At 45.9% G+C, this 24,308-nt stretch overlaps 1 protein-coding gene across 1 annotated transcript in view; it reads right to left on the bottom strand.

The window, feature by feature from the left end:
• The window catches only part of CCDC112 (coiled-coil domain containing 112), a 42,658-nt gene extending 19,092 nt beyond the window's left edge, over positions 1 to 23,566 (bottom strand). Inside the window, exons 1-5 of the mRNA XM_068247241.1 lie at positions 23,457 to 23,566; positions 17,671 to 17,789; positions 15,787 to 15,905; positions 9,310 to 9,399; positions 4,948 to 5,023 (exon numbers count right to left, since the gene is read on the bottom strand). Of these exons, the coding sequence (XP_068103342.1) occupies positions 4,948 to 5,023; positions 9,310 to 9,399; positions 15,787 to 15,905; positions 17,671 to 17,789; positions 23,457 to 23,510 (458 nt within the window). The 5' untranslated portion in view covers positions 23,511 to 23,566. The remainder of the gene's footprint in view (positions 1 to 4,947; positions 5,024 to 9,309; positions 9,400 to 15,786; positions 15,906 to 17,670; positions 17,790 to 23,456) is intronic.
• Positions 23,567 to 24,308: the final 742 nt, after the last annotated feature.

The following is a 24,308-nucleotide window of genomic DNA, read 5'->3' as shown; positions in this document are numbered from 1 at the left end:
AGATAGACTGGCCACTATTGACGTGGTCAGTCTTTATAGCCGGATCCCACATGACCTGGGTATACAAGCAGTAAGACATTTTTTATTAAAGACAAACAAGGATGAGAAATATATTGACTTCCTTTGTGAATGCCTAAACTTTGTATTGACCCACAATTCTTTTCTTTTTGATAATAGATGGTACCATCAGGTATCAGGGATGGCTATGGGGACCCCGGTGGCATGCTCCTATGCGAATCTCTTCCTGGGGGCGTGGGAACAGTCTGCCGTGCTCTCGGATGCCAATCCATTCCGTGGGCTCGTCAGACAGTGGTCGAGGTATGTGGACGACGTCCTGGTGGTGTGGTCAGGTACTGAACATGAATTTACTAAATTTATGGCATATTTGAATGACAATGCAGTCAACATGCAGTTTACTTCAGAAATAAGAGCTACTTCAATTGAATTTCTCGATTTATGTATAATTGTGAAAGACAACAAGCTATGTACTAAGGGATACAAAAAAAGTACAGCAACTAATTCTTTACTGCATGCTGACAGCTTCCATTCCAAAAATGTAACAGAGGCCATACCATATGGCCAATATTTAAGATTGAGACGTAACAATACCTCTGAAGAGGATTTTCAGAGACAAGCCAATGATCTCACTGATAGATTTAAGAAAAGGGGATATAATGGAGAACTTTTGAAAAAAGCCAAGGAACGAGCAAATTCACAGGATCGTAACACGTTGATATCACACAGTAATAAGATTAGAACCAGAGAAAATAGAATATCGTTGCTTTTTGATTTCTCACCAATGGCCGATCGAGTTAGGAAATCTATCTACAAACACTGGTCAATTCTTAAACAAGACCAGTCTCTTGCCCCATGTATAGGAGATTTGCCTAGAGTTGCTTTTAGAAGAGCACCGACACTAGGAAACATTAACGAGTAGTGAATTTGTATCCCCTACATCTACCACATGGTTAGATAGAACATTACCAAAAGGAAACTACCGCTGTGGTCACTGCAGATTTTGCAGACAACTGTTAACACAGAAAAATATCCAAGTTGGAAGAGAGAGAATTAATGTTAAGGATTTTATCACTTGTCAATCTGAATATGTCGTGTATGTGATGTTTTGCCAGTGTGGAAAATACTACATTGGTCAAACGACTAGACCCATGAAAATCAGGGTACGTGAACACATCGCATCCATTAAAACTGGAAAGAGCTGCACTCGCTTTATAAATCACATTAGAGAATTCCATGCCTCTAAGGGCAAAGGGATAAAATTTGCTGGACTGACTAAAGTAGAGAATCCACGCAGAGGAGGTGATCGCGACAGGCTACTCCTAAGAGACAAAATTAATTCTAAGAACTGAGGCAATGGGCCCCTTGGGACTAAATGATAAAATAGAAATGGCCAGTACGCTGGATCCATAATATGGACATGCTGTATAGACAGATGCTGTGTCTTAAGATAGTGGAATTATTTTAGATGTTTATAGGTGATGGTGGTAGGAACCAACTTTCCTTGGACATGACATCAGGCCGTGTTGTATGATATGCACAAAAGGATCCGCAAACCAACGGTAGTAGAAAATGCTGGTAATTCTTTATTCAGGAATTCCACAAGGCAAGTATAAAAATCACAAGGTTCAACTGACGCGTGTCGGGCTTACAGTCTGCCCTTAGTCATAGTTCTATGACTAAGGGCAGACTGTAAGCCCGACACGCGTCAGTTGAACCTTGTGATTTTTATACTTGCCTTGTGGAATTCCTGAATAAAGAATTACCAGCATTTTCTACTACCGTTGGTTTGCGGATCCTTTTGTGCATATTCCTGAACTGGCTTGGCTTCCCAGATCCTGCATCCACTAGTCGAACTGGTAGGGGGTTTTGAGCATTTTGATTCCTCACCACACACGTGTTGTATGATGTCGTCTTATATTCGCAGCTGCAGCAGCGCATTAACCCTCCTCCCTTTGAATAAATTTAAGTGGGGCTCTTTTAATAAATTGTTCTGCGTTCTGCTCGCTGCGATTGTCTGAACGGCATTGTATGCTACTGGCATCAGTCTTGATTACAGGCAGGTCCCGCCCATATTCACGATTTGTACTTTGTGGTTTAGTTATCCTTGGTAGCTTCATATATATTTATATATTTTTTGAATCCCCTAAAATGAGTTTCGTCAGCTTTTGTCTAGGACAGCCATCGGGTCTCCCTAAGGATTTTAACAAATTTTTTTTTTTAAAAGTGTTCACTACTAATAGTCACTGTCACTTTAAGTAAAGAATAAACTGACACAACCTGATTACTGAAGACTTGGGCGGATGAGACGACTTAGAGAATAAAGTTGCCCTATATCCTATACGTCATGATAAGTCTATTTTAGGAATACGAGAGGTACTAATATTTATCTCTTTCCCCCTATGAGCCAATGATCTATTTCTAATTTTTAATCTCTCATAGGTTATAATAGCTTAATTTACCCTTAACCCCCTTGGCGGTATGAAAAATACCGCCAGGGGGAAGCTACATGATAGCCGCTGCTCAGCGGCATCCCCCCGCCCGCTTCGATCGCCTTCGGCGATCACCGATCAGGAAATCCTGTTCAAAGAACGGGATTTCCTGGAGGGCTTCCCCCGTCGCCATGGCGACGGGGCGGGATGACGTCACCGACGTCAGCGACGTCGGGACGTCATTGGGAGACCCGATCCACCCCTCGGCGCTGCCTGGCACTGATTGGCCAGGCAGCGCTCGGGGTCTGGGGGGGCGCACGCCGCACCGGATAGCGGGGATCGGGCGCGCGGCAGCGGCGATCGGGGTGCTGGCGCAGCTAGCAAAGTGCTAGCTGCGTCCAGCAAAAAAAAAAATTAAGTAAATCGGCCCAGCAGGGCCTGAGCGGCACCCTCCGGCGGCTTACCCCGTGTCACACACGGGGTTACCGCTAAGGAGGTTAAGCAAGAGGCGAGCCCAAATATTGGCTCAGCATCATGGGTAATGTAGTTTTCCCCTCTTGTCCATAGAGACTAATCCGGGGCACATGACGTAAAGCCTAATTGCGGCTTAGCATTGTGGGTAACGTAGTCTCGGGAAGTGTGTCCTATTGGACACATCCAGAGACGTACGACGTCTCGAGCCGTCCCGTTCTGCCCAGTCTAAAGCTCCTATCACCGAGGATACGGCTTTCCGGAAGAGGCGGGGCTTAACCCCGACTTCAACCCGGATTCAGCCGCCCTCTGGTCGTAGGTGGTACGCAGCGTGACCAAGTGTCCGTGTGACACGAAACGGCCGTCGCTCTCCGCCATCCTCACCCGCCACCCACCTCCTCCACCACCACTGTCTACGCATGGGTCAGGTAACGAGAAGGCTCATGTAAGATACTTGATATGATGGAATATTTTTGCTGCTAATAAATATACACATCAAAGGACGGAAGGTGCACATTGTTTTCCCTCTGCTAAATCCGGATGATACAGAGTGCGTTTTTTATTAAAAAGAAAAAAAAAATAAGTTTGATGATGCATAACCCCTTCCTGTTGACTTCCAAGTGATTAGCATAAAACGCATACAAAACATATGCGCTTTATATATGCGAACCGCAAAAGCATTAAAAGCACGCAAAACGCAAGAAAAACGCATGTGTGGAACAAAAGTGCAAAAGCAAATGCGCTGAAAACGCACAAAAACGCAAAACCCATATGCAGCAAAAACCACTAACTTTTATGCACTGCCTAGTATGTTCCTACCCTCAGTGCTGTGACTTAGTTTCTTTAGGTCGTTAATGCCTGGTACACACAATGCAATTTTTTTTATCAGATTGACAGTAGAATCGATTATTTCCAGCAGGTCCGATCTGATCAGGGCCCTTTCACACCGGGGTGGTGCGGTATTTTTACGGCTCTTCACCGCCGGGCAATGAAAGTCCACGGTACAGTGTGACTGAAGTGACTTTTTGCTGCATGCCCAAAACAGGTCCAAAACTATGTTAACGCTGCAGTGATGTGTCGACTTGCAGCGATCTGCGTCGGCCTGAAAGTCAAGTTAGTCTAAGGAGACGCGTGGATTTTGAAAAAATTACTAACGCAACATCGCAGCGTGCAAGCGTATTTTAACAATACGCTTTGGCATACCCGAAACAGGAAGTGACAGCAAGCGCATGTCACTTCCCGCTTGGCCGGTGGCCAGACAGGGAACACAAACAGTGTGACGTTCCCTGAAGGCCTGTTTTTGAAGGTGGAATGCGGTGCATCGGGCATGACGCACCGCATTGCCAACGCTGGTTTATAGTGTGAAACCAGCCTCAATCGGACAGAAAATTGCATCATGTGTACCAGGCATTAAAAAAATCACAGTGGTTCTAGCTGTCCCCGACTGTAGCTATGAATTATCCGGGATATGGGATTAATATCTGAATGTACTGAATAATGTATACTGTGTCCCAAAACAGCATCCTGTTCAGCTGAACACAAAGCTATTTTAGTGACACAATATTTATTTTGGGCTCGCTCTGAAGTATACTATACAGTTAACATGTTCAGCATGTATTGCCTGCTTCATATACAGTACACAGCTAATACCACTTATGCTGGGCATACACGGCATACTAGCTTACAGATAGTGCGCTGGTATCGAGCCAGCGGCTCGATGCCGGCGTGTCACCGCTCGTCCACCCGGATCGATTGCTGCTCGTCCCCGCGGGCGCTGCTAATGAGCCGCTTGTTTCTTGCCATTCTTCTGCCCGCCGGTATCGAGCGCAGTATCGATCCGGCAGGGTATCGGACAGGTTGAATATTATCAATCGAGCCATCATCGGCTCGATTGATAATATAAAATGTATCGTGTATGCCCAGCATTAGAGCTCATACTACTAGCACTATCACTATTTTATCACTTAAAAAAAACAAACAAACCAAAAAAACACAAGCTCTTCACAGTAGAGAGCCTCAGATAACTTACATCAGTCGCTGTCCTTCCTTAAAAGCACTGATCGCATTGTCTACTTCTTCCATCATTTCTCTGAGCTTCTCTACAACTGCAAAATAAAAGCAGAAAAGTGAGCAATGCGTTTCAATGAAGTTAAAGCAATCCTATGGGGGAAAAAAAAAGTTAGAACCCGAGGTGTGAGACCTATGGAAGCTGCCATATTTATTTCCTTTTAAACAATATCCGTTGCCTGTCAGCCCTGCTGCTCTTTCTGATCAGCAGGGTCTGAATAACACGCCTTATGCTGGGAATACTCGGCTTGATTCTGAGCCATTTAGATGGCTCGATGGATAATGTCCGACACGTCCAATCTCCTGCCCGATCGTTTCCACGCTAGATTCTGCAGAGGACAATGGAAAAAGAAAAACGAGCGGAAGATAAGAGAATCGCCCACGGAATCAAGCAGGGAATAGAACGGGCGGGAGAATCGAACGGCAAAATCGAGCTGTGTATGCCTTACATAAAACAAGAATGCAGCTAATCTTGTCAGATTTGTCATAGACCTCTGATCCGCAGATGCCTGTTCAGGGTCTATGGCTTACAGTATTAAGAGCCAGAGGATCAGCAGGAAATGTGTAAAACGAAACAAACATGTCAGCCTCCATATCCGTCTCACCTCTGGATCCCTTTAACGAAATGATGGATAGGCATCCCATGTCTTCTTTGACCACTCCCACCACTTCTGGCTGGAACCATCTTCCTCTCTTCAGCCACGCTCCCATCTGTGTACAAGCATGGCCGTGTTGGGCAGGAGCCAGTAAAGTCTGCGAAGTAGCATGAAGCCACTTGTACTTGGAGGGGCTTTGTGTTACTGCGCAGGCCATACTCACACATGCAAACTACAGCTGAGCTAGTACTAGAACAGGAGCTTGGCCAGGAGGACATATTCAACAAGCTCTTTTGACTATGCTCAGAAGATCCATGCACTGGATCGTTAGGGTCAAGGACGATGGGGGGGGAAGCCTCTGGTTTGTTTTTATTTGCTCACAGATACTTTTTAACCAAAACCTCACTGTCAGGAGACTCAACATCATCACCGGTGAGAGGAATAAGTTCTGTCCACTGCCATTTAGGTATATGTATGCAACAGAGCCAGGACAAGGTTCTCCAGCACCCAAGGCTGAGAGATTAAAGTGCGCCCCTCCATCCCTCCCACACTGATTGCTATTAGACTAAAGCCCCGTACACTCGCTCAACAGCGGTCTTTTATGCAGCACAATTAACAACCAACTTTTGTTGTGAAACGAGTTGGAAGAAAAAAAAAAAAAAAAAAAAAAGTGCTTGCCATTGTTCACACAACTGATAAGACGTCAATCCGACAGTTGGACTGACCTCTTATCAGTTGTGTGAACAATAGCAAGCAACTTTTTTTTTGGATGTTCAACTTGTTTTACAACAAAAGTTGTTTGATAATTGTGCCGCATTGCGCTGTTGAGTGTGTGTACAGGGCTTAAGAGGTGGCCCAGGGCCCCCAACCCCCTTAATCTCTAGTTATCTGGCTTGCAGTCACTGCCATGTATCCCTTTCCTTATTTCTCTCTGCATTAAACACAATAGGGGAATGATAGCTAAGCGAGTTGTGCGCCCCTCCTATACTGCGCCCTGAAGCTGGAGCCTCTCTCGCCTCTGCCTGGCCCTAGTATTCAATGAGTAATGCAGAACAAAAATTCAGATCAGGTTTATGTTACTCAGAAACCACTGATGAAAATACACGCACTGCAGCCAGCCAACTTGCATTGCTTTATTTTTTTATTTTTTTTTTTAAACAGAAAATAAAAAGTAGGTAACCCCCATAGTCCTGTCACTTTAGATTCCCTATGTCCTAATCAATCAAGACTTGTTTTGTTATGGTGGTCTTGATGAATATATCAATAATTAGCCATGCACAAAGCAATTTTTGCATTTTTTTCATTAATCGACTGTCTGGGTTTGCAATGCTGCCTTCCTGTGTCAATGTCAGATGTTGCTTACTTGAGAGAACATCAGGTCTCAGAGCTGTTAAAGCTCCAACAAAAGGTAGTCAGGGTGCCAGGAAACGAAATTTCCTGTCAACACAGAGCAGGTTCTGTTTGCTGCAGGCAACTCATAGGACAAGTTCTCTAAGACCAAATTCCCTCCCCATCTAGATATACTTTAGGGTAGTTAGTTTCACATATATTGTGGTGCAATTGTCCTGCAGCAGTATAGCTGTAGGCAAGACGATCACACTACACTACTGGCCCGTTCATATTACCCTGTGACCAGGTCCGCCAACAGGGTGATATGCGTATCGCTGCATCAGTGACGTCTTCTCTGTATTTCCCCAATCGACATGCGCACAGTACCGCTACCGCAACTATTATAGATTGTTGCGGTGCCATAGACTTCCAGGCAAATGCCTGCTGCACAGCTCATACCGTGCGGCAACATACTGCATAGTTTGCACCACCTGAGCGTCGACGTGAGCACTTCCCTTGCATCACATCGCATTGCGGGTAGTAAGGCTAGTCTCATTGAGAGTAATGGCCACCGCAACAGGGGTACAGCAGGGGAGCATACCACACTGCTATGTAGAGCAGTATGTGTGAAAGTAGCCTAACAGGCAACCTGCCTCCTTACCAAAGGCTTCCTCCTGCCCCTTGCAGCTGCCATGTCCCATGCCGCATCTTTGCTCGCAGCTGCCGGCCCGGGGTCCCCGCCAGTGCAAAGGTCGACCTCCTTTAGTGCGCCTGCGCAAACGCCGCTCTCAATCAAGTCCACGTTTTCTGCGGTGTTCTGCACCTGTGCAGTACACCGCGGACAACGTGGGCTTGACTGACAGCTGTGCTCACGCAGGCGCAGTAGAGACCACCTCAAGATCGCCCTATACACCATTACTCACCTGAGTCACGATGAAGCTGCTAAATGGATAAGAAGTTGTGGGGCTGTACTGGCACCAACAATTATAACATTTGAAAATAAACCCAGATAGTCCACAATTTGTTTAAGAAGGCACCATAACGACATCTAGTAGAATGCAGTTAATTACGGTATACGGTAGGATATCCACTTTTATGTTAATTTTCCTATTTTCAGCGTCAGAAACAGTTCCTATAACTATATATTGTTGTATACAGTGTTCTCCACAGGCTCTTGTAGCCAGGTGCTCCACCCAGCTAAAATTTGGGGAGCACCCGCCTGCCGTTGGCTTGCCTCCTCATATGCTGTAAGCGGAGTTGCGCTGGGCTTGCATGCCCCAATCGCACCCCGCTACTTTTTCATGCCACCTGGCTACTTTTTCAAGCCACCCGGCTGGAAACAAATTCTGGGGAGAACATTGGTATGGAAAGATGAAACCCTGCCCTGCCAGTGGTGCCTAGCCTAGGCTGTTTAAATATGCAGGATTCTCCTCCCAGAGCATTCTGGGAGACCAGGTATATTTTGTACTCTCTCAGTAAATTAACATTTTGCAGAGCTGCACCTGAAAGGACTACAGATGTCACCAGCAGTGGTAAATGTCAGAATGTAAATCAAGGAGAGGATAGATTTTTACAATGGGCAAACACAGACTAAATGGTTTATAAATGAATATTGTAAAAAAAAATAAAAAAAAAATAAAGCAACTTTATTTATTACAATATTTTTTACTATAGTTCCTCTTTAACAACGAAGATCCTTTACTGTGGATGCCGCATGAAACCGCAATCCATGATTACCAATTCATAAACCCAGACTATGATCCGGTATGACCATTTAATAGCAGACAATTTTACATCATTAACCTTTGGAGATGCCTTAATACAGAGGTGCCCACACTTTTTTGGCTTGTGAGCTACTTTTAAAAATTAGCAAGTCAAAGTGATCTACCCATGTACAATTTTAGGAGCACACTTGTATATACAGAATGGAAAATGTAGTGGGGTCGAGATCTACCATAAAGGCCTTCGCGATCTACCAAATAGGCACCCCTGCCTTAATACATCAGGCTCTGTGTATTCTATTGATGTTCACTACGGCGACAATGAGGTGACGAGTGATCGCTCCCCATCCATCTCTCATAACCGCATACTTGGAAACGAACAACGGGACGCGAATGATTATAGTAATATGCATGGGAGTTGATGGTCATCTGAACGATTGCTAGTTCAGTGATCCATCACGACAGCAGTTCAATATGAACAATCGTTGTGGGTAGTCAGACACATTTTAACGAATTTTCATTAAACGATGTTACGCGAGATTGTGAAAATGATCATCACAAAAAAATTATTGCAAAAATCGAATCGTGGGTGTGGACCTTTAGCCGATAAACGATATCATCCGATTCAAAACTTTCTGCTAAGTTATAATACAGAAAACCAGTGAGGCATATACTTACATTCTGGAGTGGGTTTCACATCTTTTAACTGGAGCTGAAGCCTTTTCACGGAACTATGAATTTTTGAAAGCTGCTGTTGAGTCTTAACTTCTGTTAAGTAGAAAAAAAAAGTTACATGGAGATGTGGCACAAGCGGTTATCCTTTATAAAACCATAGTGAGGGCTTATTCACAGAGGGACGTTGAGTTCTAATCAGACGTTAAAGTCACAACGCAAAAAAAAACATTGGCGATGAGTTACCGTTGCATAGAGTAGGTACAGCAAAACATACAGGCAATGAAAAGTATCCTTTCCTGTAGCTGGTAATGTGTGCGTTTAGAGGTAACGCACTGTGAATGTCCCATAGGATTAGCATTGCAGTGCGGTAAGCTGCGTTATAAGAGTTTATACCGCAGCTCTGCAAAGTCCCACTGTGAATGCAGCCTGAGAGCTAAGTGTGAGCCCAGTTTCATAAATAGGGCAGCATTGCTTTCTCCACACAAAATGTATTTGCTGCAAAAAATTTATTGAAAAAGATAAGAGGACCTCCTATCTAATAGAACACACCTACCTAATGAAATGCACCCCGACCTTCTGTAAGGTACTGAAATGGTGCTGAATGTGGCTGTTCAGGTGCCAAATCACGTGTTCACCAATTCCAACAGACTCTACTCCTTACTAAATATAACCTAAAAGAGGTTGTGACTGCACTGGGGCCCCTGGAATAGAGGAGCCCACCTGCATTTATATAATTAGCTTTCCATTGGTGCTGTGCTGGTAAGGAACACCTTCTTACCCAGGCTATCCTTCTCCTGACCTCTAGCACCCACCTCTGTAAAATCCCCTATGCTCCCATACATTTTTTGCATTCTGGATTCTGACTTGTCTGTATCTTCTCTGTATATCTGAGGACAGAAAAGTGTAATACATACCTTGGGCTTCTTCCAGCCCCCTCCACACAGATCGCTTAGTCACCGCTGTCCTCCGCTTTCTGGATGGTCCAGTAGATGTTCCGTTATCTTCGGCCAGTGGGGCGTACAGCACATGCATGGCTTGGCCGCACGCCTGTTCCCGGGAGTGTTCTGCTCCTGCACAGGACTACTGCGCAGGCGCAGAATGCTCCTAGCCATGGGAGCGTGACGGGGGGAGAGTGGACGGACTGATCAGACTGACGGAGGATAACAGAGCATACACCGGACCATCCAGGAGGCGGAGGACGGCGGCGGCGGAGCGATCTGCATGGAGGGGGCTGGAGAAAGCCCCAGGTATGTATAAAACTTTTCTGCCCTTTTGCCTCAGGTATTCCAGGTTTAGCAACTGCCACACTTGACGAATAAAGCCGATTCTGATAAGTTTGTACATCATCAATATCGTAAAAGCTCATGATTGCATTAGTGTGCTGCCGAATATGTGCTAGGTGCAGTGCTGGTCTTTTTCTTATATTTTATTAAAGGGGCATAATGGCGAAAACTTGTAAAATTTAAAATATGTGCAAACAGACAAATAAGAACTACATTTTTTTCCAGAGTAAAATGAGCAATAAATTACTTTTCTCCTATGTTACTGTCACTTACAACAGGTAGTAGAAATCTGACAGAAGAGACAGGTTTTGGACTAGTCCATCTATTCATAGGAGATTCTCAGCAAGGCTTTTATTTTTTATAAAAATATTCCCTAAAAAGGATTTAAACAATGATGCTGGACAGCCTCCCTGCTTGTTAAATAGTTTTTTGGCAGTTGGACAGAACAACTGCCATTCACTAAATGCTTTTGAAGCAACATAGGAGAAACATAATTTATGGCTCATTCTACTCTTGGGGGGGAAAAAAAACACACTTATTTGTATAGGTTTGCACATATTTTAAATTTTACAATTTTTCGCCATAGAGCCCCTTTAATAATTTTAATCCATCCAGTTTGCCAACTTTAGTAATTCAGCAGTGCACTGTTGGATGCAGATTTTACTTTACTCATTACAGCAATTAGTGCATTATATTGGATGAGTTTTACATTTGTTGGGTGCAGTGGTGCCTTTTCTTATTTTAAATGATACAGTGGAGGAAATAATTATTTGACCCCTCACTGATTTTGTAAGTTTGTCCAATGACAAAGAAATGAAAAGTCTCAGAACCGTATCATTTCAATGGTAGGTTTATTTTAACAGTGGCAGATAGCACATCAAAAGGAAAATCGAAAAAATAACCTTAAATAAAAGATAGCAATCGATTTGTATTTCATTGAGTGAAATAAGTTTTTGAACCCTCTAACAATAAAAGACTTAATACTTAGTGGAAAAACCCTTGTTTCCAAGCACAGAGGTCAAACGTTTCTTGTAATTGATGACCAAGTTTGCACACATTTTAGGAGGAATGTTGGTCCACTCCTCTTTGCAGATCATCTCTAAATCCCTAAGGTTTCGAGGCTGTCTCTGTGCAACTCTGAGCTTGAGCTCCCTCCATAGGTTTTCTATTGGATTAAGGTCCGGAGACTGACTAGGCCACTCCATGACCTTAATGTGCTTCTTCTTGAGCCACTCCTTTGCTGCCTTTGCTGTATGTTTTGGGTCATTGTCGTGCTGGAACACCCATCCACGACCCATTTTCAGTTTCCTGGCAGAGGGAAGGAGGTTGTCGTTCAGGATTTCACGATACATGGCTCCGTCCATTTTCCCGTTAATGCGATTAAGTTGTCCTGTGCCCTTAGCAGAAAAACACCCCCAAAGCAAAATGTTTCCACCCCCATGCTTGACGGTGGGGACGGTGTTTTGGGGGTCATAGGCAGCATTTTTCTTCCTCCAAACACAGCGAGTTGAGTTAATGCCAAAGAGCTCTATTTTGGTCTCATCAGACCACAGCACCTTCTCCCAGTCACTCACAGAATCATTCAGGTGTTCATTGGCAAACTTCAGACGGGCCTGCACATGTGCCTTCTTGAGCAGGGGGACCTTGCGAGCCCTGCAGGATTTTAATCCATTGCGGTGTAATGTGTTTCCAATGGTTTTCTTGGTGACTGTGGTCCCTGCTAATTTGAGGTCATTCACTAACTCCTCTCGTGTAGTTCTAGGATGCTTTTTCACCTTTCTCAGAACCATTGACACCCCACAAGGTGAGATCTTGCGTGGAGCCCCAGAGCGAGGTCGATTGATGGTCATTTTGTGCTCCTTCCATTTTCGAACAATCGCACCAACAGTTGTCACCTTCTCTCCCAGCTTCTTGCTAATGGTTTTGTAGCCCATTCCAGCCTTGTGCAGGTCTACAATTTTGTCTCTGACATCCTTGGACAGCTCTTTGGTCTTTCCCATGTTGGAGAGTTTGGAGTCTGCTTGATTGATTGATTCTGTGGACAGGTGTCTTTTATAGAGGAGACTAGTTAAGACAGGTGTCCTTAATGAGGGTGACTAATTGAGTAGACGTGTCTAACCACTCTGTGGGAGTCAAAACTCTTAATGGTCGGTAGGGGTTCAAAAACTTATTTCACTCAATGAAATGCAAATCAGTTGCTATCTTTTATTTAAGGTTATTTTTTCGATTTTCCTTTTGATATGCTATCTGCCACTGTTAAAATAAACCTACCATTGAAATGATACTGTTCTGAGACTTTTCATTTCTTTGTCATTGGACAAACTTACAAAATCAGTGAGGGGTCAAATAATTATTTCCTCCACTGTATAACGCTTATACTCAAAAAACCTTCTCTTGACCCCTCACCCTGCCCAACTACCGCCCTATTTCTCTCCTCCTCTTCTCTTCCAAACTACTTTAGTGCCACGTCTACACCGACTTAGTCCGTCACCTCACTGCTATTTCTGTTTGATGACCTTCCATCTGGATTCCGCCCCAGCCACTCAACCGACACTGCTAAATCTAAAGGCCTCTACTCTATACTCATCCTCCTAGACCTCTTCTGCTTTTGACACAGTGGACCACCCTCTCCTACAAATCCTCTCATCCACTGGCATTCATGGTTTTGCTTTCTCTTGGATTTCCTCCTACAGTATCTCTCAGATAGGACCTTCAGAGTCGCCCACTCCGGCACCACCTTCTCTCCACGTCCCCTCATTGTTGGAGTTACCCAAGGCTCAGTCCTTGGACCTCTCCTTTTCTCGATCTACACATATGATCTTGGTCGGCTCATCAATTCCTTTGGCTTCTAATATCAACTATATGCTGACCATACCCAGATCTTAATTTCAGCACCTGACTTGGATACTTTAAAAGCTTGTGTCCCTGACTGTCTCAATGCAATCACTTCCTTCATGTCCTCTCATTCTCTAAAACTCAATATGTACAAGACTAAGGTAATAATCCCACCTCAAAATTCAAAGCGCCTGCCTGACATCACTATTTCTTTTGATGGCACAAAGGATACAATTTAAAATCCTTAGGCCATGTTCACATCATGAAACGCAGAGGGCCATCTGCGTTTCTATGCGTTGCGTGGCTGATCCCATTCACTGAAAGTGAATGGGTCAGCCGCGCGTTTTGGTAAAAAAATGCATGCAGCATGCGTTCCCGGACTGCACTGGTCCGGAACGCATGCAGTGTGAACATCAGACAGTGCAGTCTATGCACTGTCTGAAGTCGTGCTTGTCGGCCTCCTGCACGCATTGCCGTAATCCGGATGGCAACGCGTGCAGTGTGAACGGGGCCTAACTCTCGCCTACAAAGCTCTCCACAACCTAGCTACTGCCTATCAACTTATTACCAGAAACTATCTTACACGCAATCTCCACTCTACTAACAATATTCTCGACTTCTTCTCTGGTCACCTCTTCTCACTCCCGCTTACAAGACTTTTCTCGATCCTCTCCCCTCACACACACTTTTTAGGTGCAATCTGAAAAAAAAAAAAAAAAACTCATCTATTCAGGCAAGCATACTCTCCTACCTAGGACACTTCACTCACCATTTCTACCGCCTCATGCACAGCTTCCCTTTACCTATTGTCCTAAACCATAAACCTTTAGACTGTAATGCCTTTTGGCCAGAGCTCTCTTCTCCTTTTGTCTCACAATGCTGTGTAATGCATACATACCTCCTTACCATGTAAAACATGTAGTTGATTTGTTCACTGCATCAGCTGTTATCCACTTTTGTTTTTGTATTAACTGTTGTATTGTTTATTTTGTATATATATATATATTGTATATTGTTATACCATGTATGCTGTTCTACAGCGCCACGGAAGATGCTGGCACTATATAAATCTATAATAATAATTATGTTTTCAATTACCGTATTTGTTGCCGTTTAAGACGCACTTTTTCTCCCCCAAAAATGGGGAGAAAAAGTCCCTGCGTCTTATACGGCAAAGGCAGGGAATCCCCGACTTAACGCCTGCCGATAAGAACCGCGACCCGCCGCCACGTCGGGGATTCCCTGCCTTTCTGTGCCTGCCTTCCTCCCCCTGCTTGAGTCTCTTGGCCCCCCATAGAGTGTCAATAGCGGCGGCAACTTACCTTTGGCTGGCTCCCGCGCTGATCCTAGATGATTGCGCTGCCCCCCACTAGCCTCCTCTGCCTCCCCCCTGCTTATCTGCCCCCCCCCCCAGGTGTAGCAATAAGTAGCGGTAGCTTACCTCCGCAGTGCGCCTGCGATGACTGCAGACGTCCGTCTTCCAGGCACTTCTCGCCCTAGTGACCGGCTTTGAACTGCGCGTCCTCAGTTCAAGCCGGTCACTAGTGCGAGAAGTGCCTGGAAGACGGACGTCTGCAGTCATCGCTGGCGCACTGCGGAGGTAAGCTACCGCTACTTATTGCTACACCTGGGGGGGCCAGGGGGGAGGCAGAGGAGGCTAGCGGGGGGCATCGCAATCATCTAGGATCAGCACGGGAGCCTGCCAAAGGTAAGTTGCCGCCGCTATTGACACTCTATGGGGGGCCAAGAGACTCAGGCAAGGGGGCAAATGAGGACACATGGGGGCACCGGAGCACACATGAGGGGGCACAGCAAGACACATGGGGGCACATGAGCACACACAGGACACATGGGGGGGCACAGGAGAACATATAGGGGCACAGGAGGACACATGGGGGGCACAGAAGGACACATGGGGGCACAGGAGGACACATGGGGGCACAGGAGGACACACAGAAGGACACATGAGGATATGGGGGGCACAGGAGCACACATGAGGACACACAGGACGACATGTACAAGACGCTCCTGGAATATAGATGCACCAGGTTTAGTATTTTTTTTTCCCCTGGTTTTTGCCCTCTAAACCTGGGTGCGTCTTATATTCCGGAGCGTCTTATACAGAGCGAAATACGGTATATAGCGTTATGCATTTGATTTATTGATGTTTAAAGGGGACACTGTATAAACACTAGAAAGCCAGGCAGCACTCTAGTCTCTTTAGGAATACATCACAACAGTGATTCCGGATTACAGGCAGTTTGTGAATGAATAACTGAGCAGAGTATTACTACGCTTATCCTTCTCTCTAGAGGTCGAGTCAAACTATCAATGAGGAAACAGAAATAGGAAGTGATTTTACTGTCTCCTCTTCTGCTGTTTGCCAGCTTCTGCTCATATTCTTCCAGAGAGCTGTACTCCACTTGGAAATCATTCTTCTTATTGTAGAGGCCACTTCTGTCTTTCTCGATAAGTGCTATTCTGAAAGCAAGAAGAGATTTATTATACACACACCCAGGATTAGATCTCGGTATAGGAATGTGTAATCACATAGTGCAGCGGACTTGGATGGTGATTTCATATGTGAAGAGGGCATTTACATCTCTCAGTATAACAGCTTTCATATAATTTAGCACTAATAAAGCTCTCAGCACTGATCTGCAGATGGCAGATGTTCTCTCCAATGGTTTTCGGTCCACGAGAGTCATAGCAAATAGAGTCCAATAGATTAGTATCCTGTGGGCAGAACTATGACCAGAAAGGAGGAGAGCCACTGTGCATGTGGACTGGCCAGTATACATGGAGGAGTTGTAAAGCCATACACTGGTCGATTGCCACCAGATCGACCAACAGATAGACCCCTCTCTGATCAAATCTGAATCTGCCCATACACTGCAAACAGATTTTGAACCAATTTCAGCATGAAATCGATTCACAACCTGTGGAACTGCTGCTGCCGCGCCTGCTCGATGCCTCCTCCCCCCCCCCCCCCCCCCGGCCTGCAGCAATACATTACCTGTCCACCGGCACGAATCCCCAAGTCCCCACAGTCTCATTTCTTCCAGCGTACTCCATCTTTGCTTCAGTACCTATCAGTGTACCATCCTGTCGCAAGCAGAAAGTTCAAACAGTAGAGCGCCCTCGGATGGAAAAATCGGTCGATCCGTCCGCGTTATCGATTTCACAGCAGATTCGATCACAGCTCCACAGATCGGTTTCAGGCTGAAATCGATTCACAATCTGTTTGCAGTAAAAGTGGCCATACGATCCCTCTCTGAGCAGATTCGATCAGAGAAGTATCTATCTGTTGGTCGAATCTGATGGCAAATCGACCAGTGTATGGCCACCTTAAGACAGCTGAGCGAGTGGGCTACAGTAGCACCAGAGGGACGGTGCACCATTTAACCCCTTCTTTTTGCAATGACAAGCTTAGGAGATGCATGTATTACCCTACTTCTACAGATGGCAGGGTCTGCCCCACCACAGAAATGTTAAGCAGCTAAGGACCGATGTAATTATTTTATTGCACACATTAGCAGAGAGCAAACAAAAGCTTACATCAGAGAAAGGGGGGGGGGGGGGGGGGGAAATAGGACATTTGTTATTTAAAGGGCCCATACACATGCCTGACTTAAATCATCTGAGGTGGCCGATAATGACTGCCTCAGACAAAAATCAAGCGTGTGTACGGCAGCACCAAAACGATACAGGCGCATCTACTCCGCCAATCCCATTGTTCGCGCCACTCCCCCAGCCACCATGTGACGTGACACATGCACCGCTTGTCGTCTCTCTGTGGCTCCCCCCCCCCTCCCGCATAGCAGCACAGTGCGTTGTCAGCTACACAGCTGACAGGCGTGTGTACAGCAAATCAGTTGGTAGTGTGTACGTGGCTAAAGAGTTTAGAGAAGTCACACATGCTAACTTCACACCTGCCCCTGGATAAATAAGAGCAGCTAGAAGGGGAGGGGGGGGAACATGGCGGCTCCTATAGTTCTTAGAAACCAGGAGAAACTGCAGGACAAAAATGGTGCTTGGTTCCCTTTAAGGGATTGAGAATAAAGGAGTATGAAAGTGTGCTTGAGACACAGAAATATGAGGAGGTATGCTGCATATATCTGGGTGAGGAGCCGGTCTATAGAAAGGTAAAGCCCTGTTAGGAAGTGGCATCATCACATCAGCAGCACTTTCACACAGTATCTCTAGGATCTATACTGTCAGGTATGTGGAGTTCATGACCACTTACTGGTTCTTAAGTTTCTCAGCTTCACGGAAGAACTCTGCTTTTTTAGCTTGCTCTGCTCTCAGCTTCCAGTTCTGCAGATTGCGCTCTCTGTCCCCTCCACTGGAAAAACTCCCATCATCCTGTAACAAGACGTGCATTACACTAACTGTATGGCTGCAAGCTAAGCATGTACAGGTCTGTACTCAAGATGGTCAATGAGAAGAACAGAATTCTGTCTTGCATGCAGATTTAATGAAAATTGTATGCAGCTTTGTGTTGTGGCTTTTGGTTGACCCATTCCAAGCTGCATAGAATTTGCACAGGAATTATTTGCATGTCTCTGCCCATCTGTACCACAATGACAGAATGCAGGCTTTTGTTAAATATACTGATACACTTAAGGACCAGGGGTGGTTTGCCTGATCTGTGCTGCGTGGACTCTCCAGCCCGCAGCACAGATCAGGATTATGACAGGGAGATCAGACTTACCCCCTTTTTTCCCCACTAGGGGGATGTCCTGCTGGGGGGGTCCGATTGCCGCCGGCTTGCTGCGCTTTGCAGGGGGGGGCTCTTCAAAGCTGCCCTCCGCAGCGTTTTCGGCGCTCCGTCCCTCTCCCTGCCCCTCTGAGTGGCGCAGGACGGATATCCGTCTTGCGCATTGTAGGATAGGCTTCAGTCCATCATATGCCGGCGAACCCCGGCCAATCAGAGGCCGGGGATCGCCGATCTGCCTTACGGCGCTGCTGCGCAGCAGCGCCGTATGATGTAAACAGCAGGGATTTCTTCCCCGCGTGTTTACATTTTGCCGGCGAGCCACGATCGGCGGCTCTCCGGCTGTTCACGGAGACACCCTCCGTGAACTGATCGAGCGGCCGTTTCCATGGTAAACCACTTAAAACCTGCCGACGCCTATGGGCGTTAGCTGGTCGTTAAGTGGTTAATCAGTTAGGGAAGGTGGAGGCCTGGGATATCATCCACGTTATGACAAGTAACCAGTTTTATACACACTCTGGCTGCATTGCATTGTCAAATGGAGCTTTATGCTGGATACACAAGGTGCGTTACCGCACTCGATGCGCCCGTCGATTCGCGTCAGCAGTGGCTGAACAGAGTAATGGTTAAGGGCTCTGCCTCTGACACAGGAGACCAGGATTCGAATCTCGGCTCGGCCTATTCAGCAAGCCAGCACCTATTCAGTGGGAGACCTTTGGCAAGTCTCCATAACACCGCTACTGCCTATAGAGCGCGTCCTTGTGGCTGCAGCTCTGGCGCTTTGAGTCCGCCAGGAGAAAAGCGCGATATAAGTGTTCTGTGTTCGAACTCGATTTCTGACATGTCCGATTCGCGTTTCGATGGATCTTTAGGTCGATTTGGCATACTTTACATGCGAATCGACCTAACGATCCATCGAAATGCAAATCGGACATGTTGGAAATAAACGAATCGACGGGAATCAAGCGGGAAATTGAGTGCGGGAACGCACCGTGTGAATCCAGCATTAGGTGTATAAGCAATCACGTACCGTGCAGCGTTCTACAAACTTTCCTCACCATAATTGGTCAAATTTGCTTGATCGATTTTATTCTGGGTCAGACACAGCAATACTTAGAATTCCCACTAGCTTTCTACAGGGCTGTGTAATCAGTCCAAAAATCCACCGACTCCGACTCCTCAGTTTAGGATTCCACCGACTCCTCGACTCCGACTCCTCTAATTTGCATATTACAATTTTGTTGATTAAAAATATGTAACATGAAATTCGTCTCTTAACTGCCAACGCTTAGGAATTTTTCAGGACGACTGAAGTGAGAAGGATATGTAGACTACTATATTTATTCCCTTTAGACTAAAACTAGTCCTTGGTAAGAGTACTTGTAAAGGGTACAAACCGGAACAAAGAACATCTATCAGGCCCTAGGCAATGTAAGTGTGGGTACATGTAAGAATGATGTGCAGGTACTCTGCAGGGGAATGAGGAGATTGTAAACAGACAACACCTCTGTGTTCAATGTGCACAGCATTCTCAGTGGATTCCCTGCAGCTCTGTGGGGAGTGCATATGTAGAGTATAGTACTACTGTGTAACACAGTAAACCTGAGACAGATGAAATTAAAGTTTTATACATACCTGAGGCTTCCTCCAGCCGCCTTCAGGATAATCAGTCCCTCGTTGTCCTCCTCCACCACCTGGATCTTCTGCTATGATTCCAGGTACTTGAGCCAGTCAGGCGTAATGCGCATGCACACACTCCGCCGCCAGGAGCATACTACACCTGTGCAGCACTATTGCGCAGGTGCAGAATGTTCCTGGCTGTGGGAGCGGCATGCGGTCGGACAGCGCTGACTGGCTGAATTACCAGGACTCATAGCAGAAGATCCGTGTGGTGGAGGACAGCGAGGGACTGATTAGCCTGAAGGGGGCTGGAGGAAGCCCCAGGTATGTATAAAACTTTATTTTCATCCGTCTCAGTTACCCTTTAATTTGTAGTCACCAAACCAAATTTTAACAACATATCAAATTATTTGATTTCATCAGCAAAGGGAGTGCATACATTTGCATAAATCAGCATCAATGCAGAATTATTTCCATCTCGTTGACCATCTCTATTAGTGACACAGCTACACATCAGGCTTTATTCTTACAGCATAGATGTTATTTAGTATATATAAGAGATTCCTGTGTACACATCATATATACAGTCACAATCAGATATGTATATCTGACCTTAAAAATACGGGGACTGCTTTATTGAAGCAGCACAAGTAACTAATTTTAATTGGTTTATTTCATTTTTGTGGACTAAGCACAGCTATTACTGTGTATATACTGTATATATACATTATTTTTAATGACTATTATCTGAGAAATAGAACATTTTATCATATTTTCTATTTTAATTACAGTTACAAATTCATTAGGAGTCGGAGTATTTTTTCCCGACTCCGACTCCAGGCACCCAAAATTGCCCGACTCCACGACTCCGACTACACAGCCCTGGCTTTCTATTGACAGCTGAGAGTAAAGGTTGCCATACATCAGGTGATGATGGGCAGATTCCACCAAGAGACAAATCTCTCTCCGATTGAATCTGATAAGAGAGGCAGGCCAATTCCTGATCGATTTCATACTGAAACTGATCGGGAATAGTCCTTGTGATGCTGCATCTGCAGGCCCAGCCACAGGTGCAATAAGGGGATGGGGGAGAACAGGTTTTTAATGATTACTACTATTTAAAGCATCTGTAGAAGAAGGTTATTACCAGCAAACGACCAACAGAGAGATAATAAATACTGCAGTTGAGGGAGGGCCCCTCTGGCCCAAGTGCGGTCGCAACCTCTGCACCCCTATTGCTATGCCACTGGATGAGAACATGCACACATTTAAGGATCGTTCACTCTAAGGGCGTTCTTGCCCTTTTTTTCCAGCGCAGGCGATTTTCAAAATCGCTCACAAAACGATTATGCAATGAATCTCTATGGAGAAGGTTCATATCAGCACGTTGCGTCTGCTTTGCAGTTCCGCAAAGCGGTGCCTGTACCATTTTGGGGGTATTTTTGCTGTAATGGAAGGTATAGGAAGAGCGCTAAACACTCAAAAACCCGCTTCATGCAGCGATTGCATTCACGTTTTTTAGAATAAATACACTGCATTTATTATTTTCCAGGTCAAAGCATTCAATTGCGTCAGGGAGTGAATTTAAAAACCGCACTGGAAACCGCTTTTACCAAAAACACAGTGCGCAGTGAAGCGATGGGAGGGGGGAAACACCCCACACAAAAAAAAAATAATAAAAAAAAAAAATCACAAAACGCTTGCGTTTGCAATTTTAGATGTGAATGAGGCCTTACTGATCGACCGTCCCTAAATAGCGCTGGCCCAATTTCAAACTACAAAAATTTGTAATCAAATAGACTATCATTTCTCACCGATCGTGTACAGTACAAAGGTGATCACTTATTAAAGTAAAATAAATACTCGACAAAACCACAAGGGAAGCTGGTTGATTGCATGAATAGTGTATTATACGGACTTCATAGCAAATTTTCTTTGGAAATATTTTTATAAACAACACTATCTCATACCACCCAACATTTTGAGATGAGAAAGAGGGACACTTAAGCCACACCCCTGCCACGCCCTGACACATCCCTAGTCACGCATATCAAACATTTTGTAGGAAAAATGTTTTCTTATTCAAACCACACTGGTCATTTCTATCCTGGTTCATTTCCCTTCATATTAAGATTTAAAAATAAAAAATACATCAATTTAAAAGATGGGAAGCAAGTTTACAGCAAATTAAACACTTTTTCAGTAGAAAGAGAGGGACAGTTGGGAGCTATGTTACATGCAGTGGATAAACGACACACTTACCCGCGCGGCACAGACGACACACTTACCCGCGCGGCACAGACGACACACTTACCCGCGCGGCACAGACGACACACTTACCCGCGCGGCACAGACGACACACTTACCCGCGCGGCACAGACGACACACTTACCCGCGCGGCACAGACGACACACTTACCCGCGCGGCACAGACGACACACTTACCCGCGCGGCACAGACGACACACTTACCCGCGCGGCACAGACGACACACTTACCCGCGCGGCACAGACGACACACTTACCCGCGCGGCACAGACGACACACTTACCCGCGCGGCACAGACGACACACTTACCCGCGCGGCACAGACGACACACTTACCCGCGCGGCACAGACGACACACTTACCCGCGCGGCACAGACGACACACTTACCCGCGCGGCACAGACGACACACTTACCCGCGCGGCACAGACGACACACTTACCCGCACTGCACAGACGACACACTTACACGCACTGCACAGACGACACACTTACCCGCACTGCACAGACGACACACTTACACGCACTGCACAGACCACACACTTACACGCACTGCACAGACAACACACCTAAGGCCTCGTTCAGACTATACACGCTGCCGTGCGCATTTTGGCAGCACATATAGTGTGCGACGCGCAAGAACGGTAGAAGGGCATAGACAGCCCTTCTACCGTTATCATATGCGCTGCGTGGCAGCGCGATTGCGCTATCACGTGCTGCACGCATTTTTGGTAATCGCAGTGCAGATCCCATTCATTGTAATGAATGGGATCTGCAGCGCAGCGCATAGTAGCGCAGATGGCGTGCGATCGGACGCGTTGCGTTCTGATCGCACATCCATCTGCGCTAAATGATGTGAACGAGGCCTTACACGCTGTGCAGCAAGCCTGCATGCATGAAGCACAGACTCCGGATCAGTAGCTGCCTGAGTAGTCAGGTAGGATTCCATAACTTCAGGGTTGGAGTCCTCTTCTCTTTCCTCTCCATGATAGTGACAGGAAGTCAGGAACACATGCTTGAGAGAGACTGCCAGCAGGATTGGATGCAGCAGTAACTGCCAGCAAGCATGTTGCTCGGTCTCTGCACCCCAGGAGTATCTTCTAGTGCCTGGCCTACAAGCAGGTGTCACCTAGGTTCTCTTCTCCTCGTTCTTCTGCAGCCCCCTTCTCCACCTTCCCACACCGCTGTGTTGTTGCCCGCTTTCCTTCGCCCACATCAAGAAGCATCCCTCGGAAGTATATGGGAAGCAAAGGCAGCGAGGTGAATATCTGCAGAGCTGAGCAGTCACCGCGGGGCTCTGTAAATGTATATTCATCGGGACTCCGGTAGCCGCGCATCATTCATCTGCAGGCAGATAAGACAGTGCGTTCCCCGCTCACAAAGCGTGAGCACGCCGCCGCTCCAGCATGCACATACTCTCGCCGCCATACGTACCTGCTGCACGGCTACCTCCCCTGTCTCCGACGGTCCGGTTGCTATGGAGGCCATGTTTCTCCAACCGTCACACCAAACTTCATCCAGAGCAGACTCAGACTCAGAGCACTGCGAGCCTAATGGGAGGAGCTGGAGGAGGGGCGGAGCAAGGTAGCAAGGTGTGTGCCTGGTGACGTCTACAGAGTGGGAAATAGACCAGTACCTACTATATCTAACCTGGAGGCACAGACTAACCAGCAAGCTCATGGTGACCCAGAACTCATTGGAGTGTGTAAGGGACTACAATGGTCCTAAAAGCCCCCTTACTAAGATGTTAAGAAAAACAAAAGTTTGCTTTCCTAAAACAGAAAGAATTTGCGATAATTCAGGTTGGAGTGAGCTTGAGGGTACAATGGTTAATTTATATGTAACCTGTTTAATTTTTCTTTCCTGACTCTTCTTTTCAATAAATGATACAAAAAGTGCCATAAATGCTCATTCCTTTTATTTACAATAGCAATACCAACTTGCATTAGCGATCTTGAACACTGGACTGAAGGTTTTTCTGCTCTAAGGTGGCGAAAATGCTAGGCCTTTCCTGTGTCACATGGGAATATGTGTCTGTTGCTGTAAGGTTACTAAATTATCATCATGTGTGTGATTATGGTCTCATGCAAGGGCCCAACGCAAGAGACTTTTTTTTTTTAATATATATACTAAACCTAAGATGGGGTTTAATAGTGTATTTATTGTATTGTTAAAAAAAAGTGTATTGATACGTACCTGGGGCTTCCCCCAGCCCCATGAGGTGTGTGGGCTCCCTCGCCCTTCTCTCTGTTCTTTTGTTATCCTCCCCTGGTAACCTGGCCAATT

The sequence above is a fragment of the Hyperolius riggenbachi genome, chromosome 1 (assembly GCF_040937935.1).
Source record: "Hyperolius riggenbachi isolate aHypRig1 chromosome 1, aHypRig1.pri, whole genome shotgun sequence".
Classification (NCBI taxonomy): Eukaryota; Metazoa; Chordata; class Amphibia; order Anura; family Hyperoliidae; genus Hyperolius; species Hyperolius riggenbachi.
This window is presented reverse-complemented; position numbering and strand designations above follow the sequence as displayed.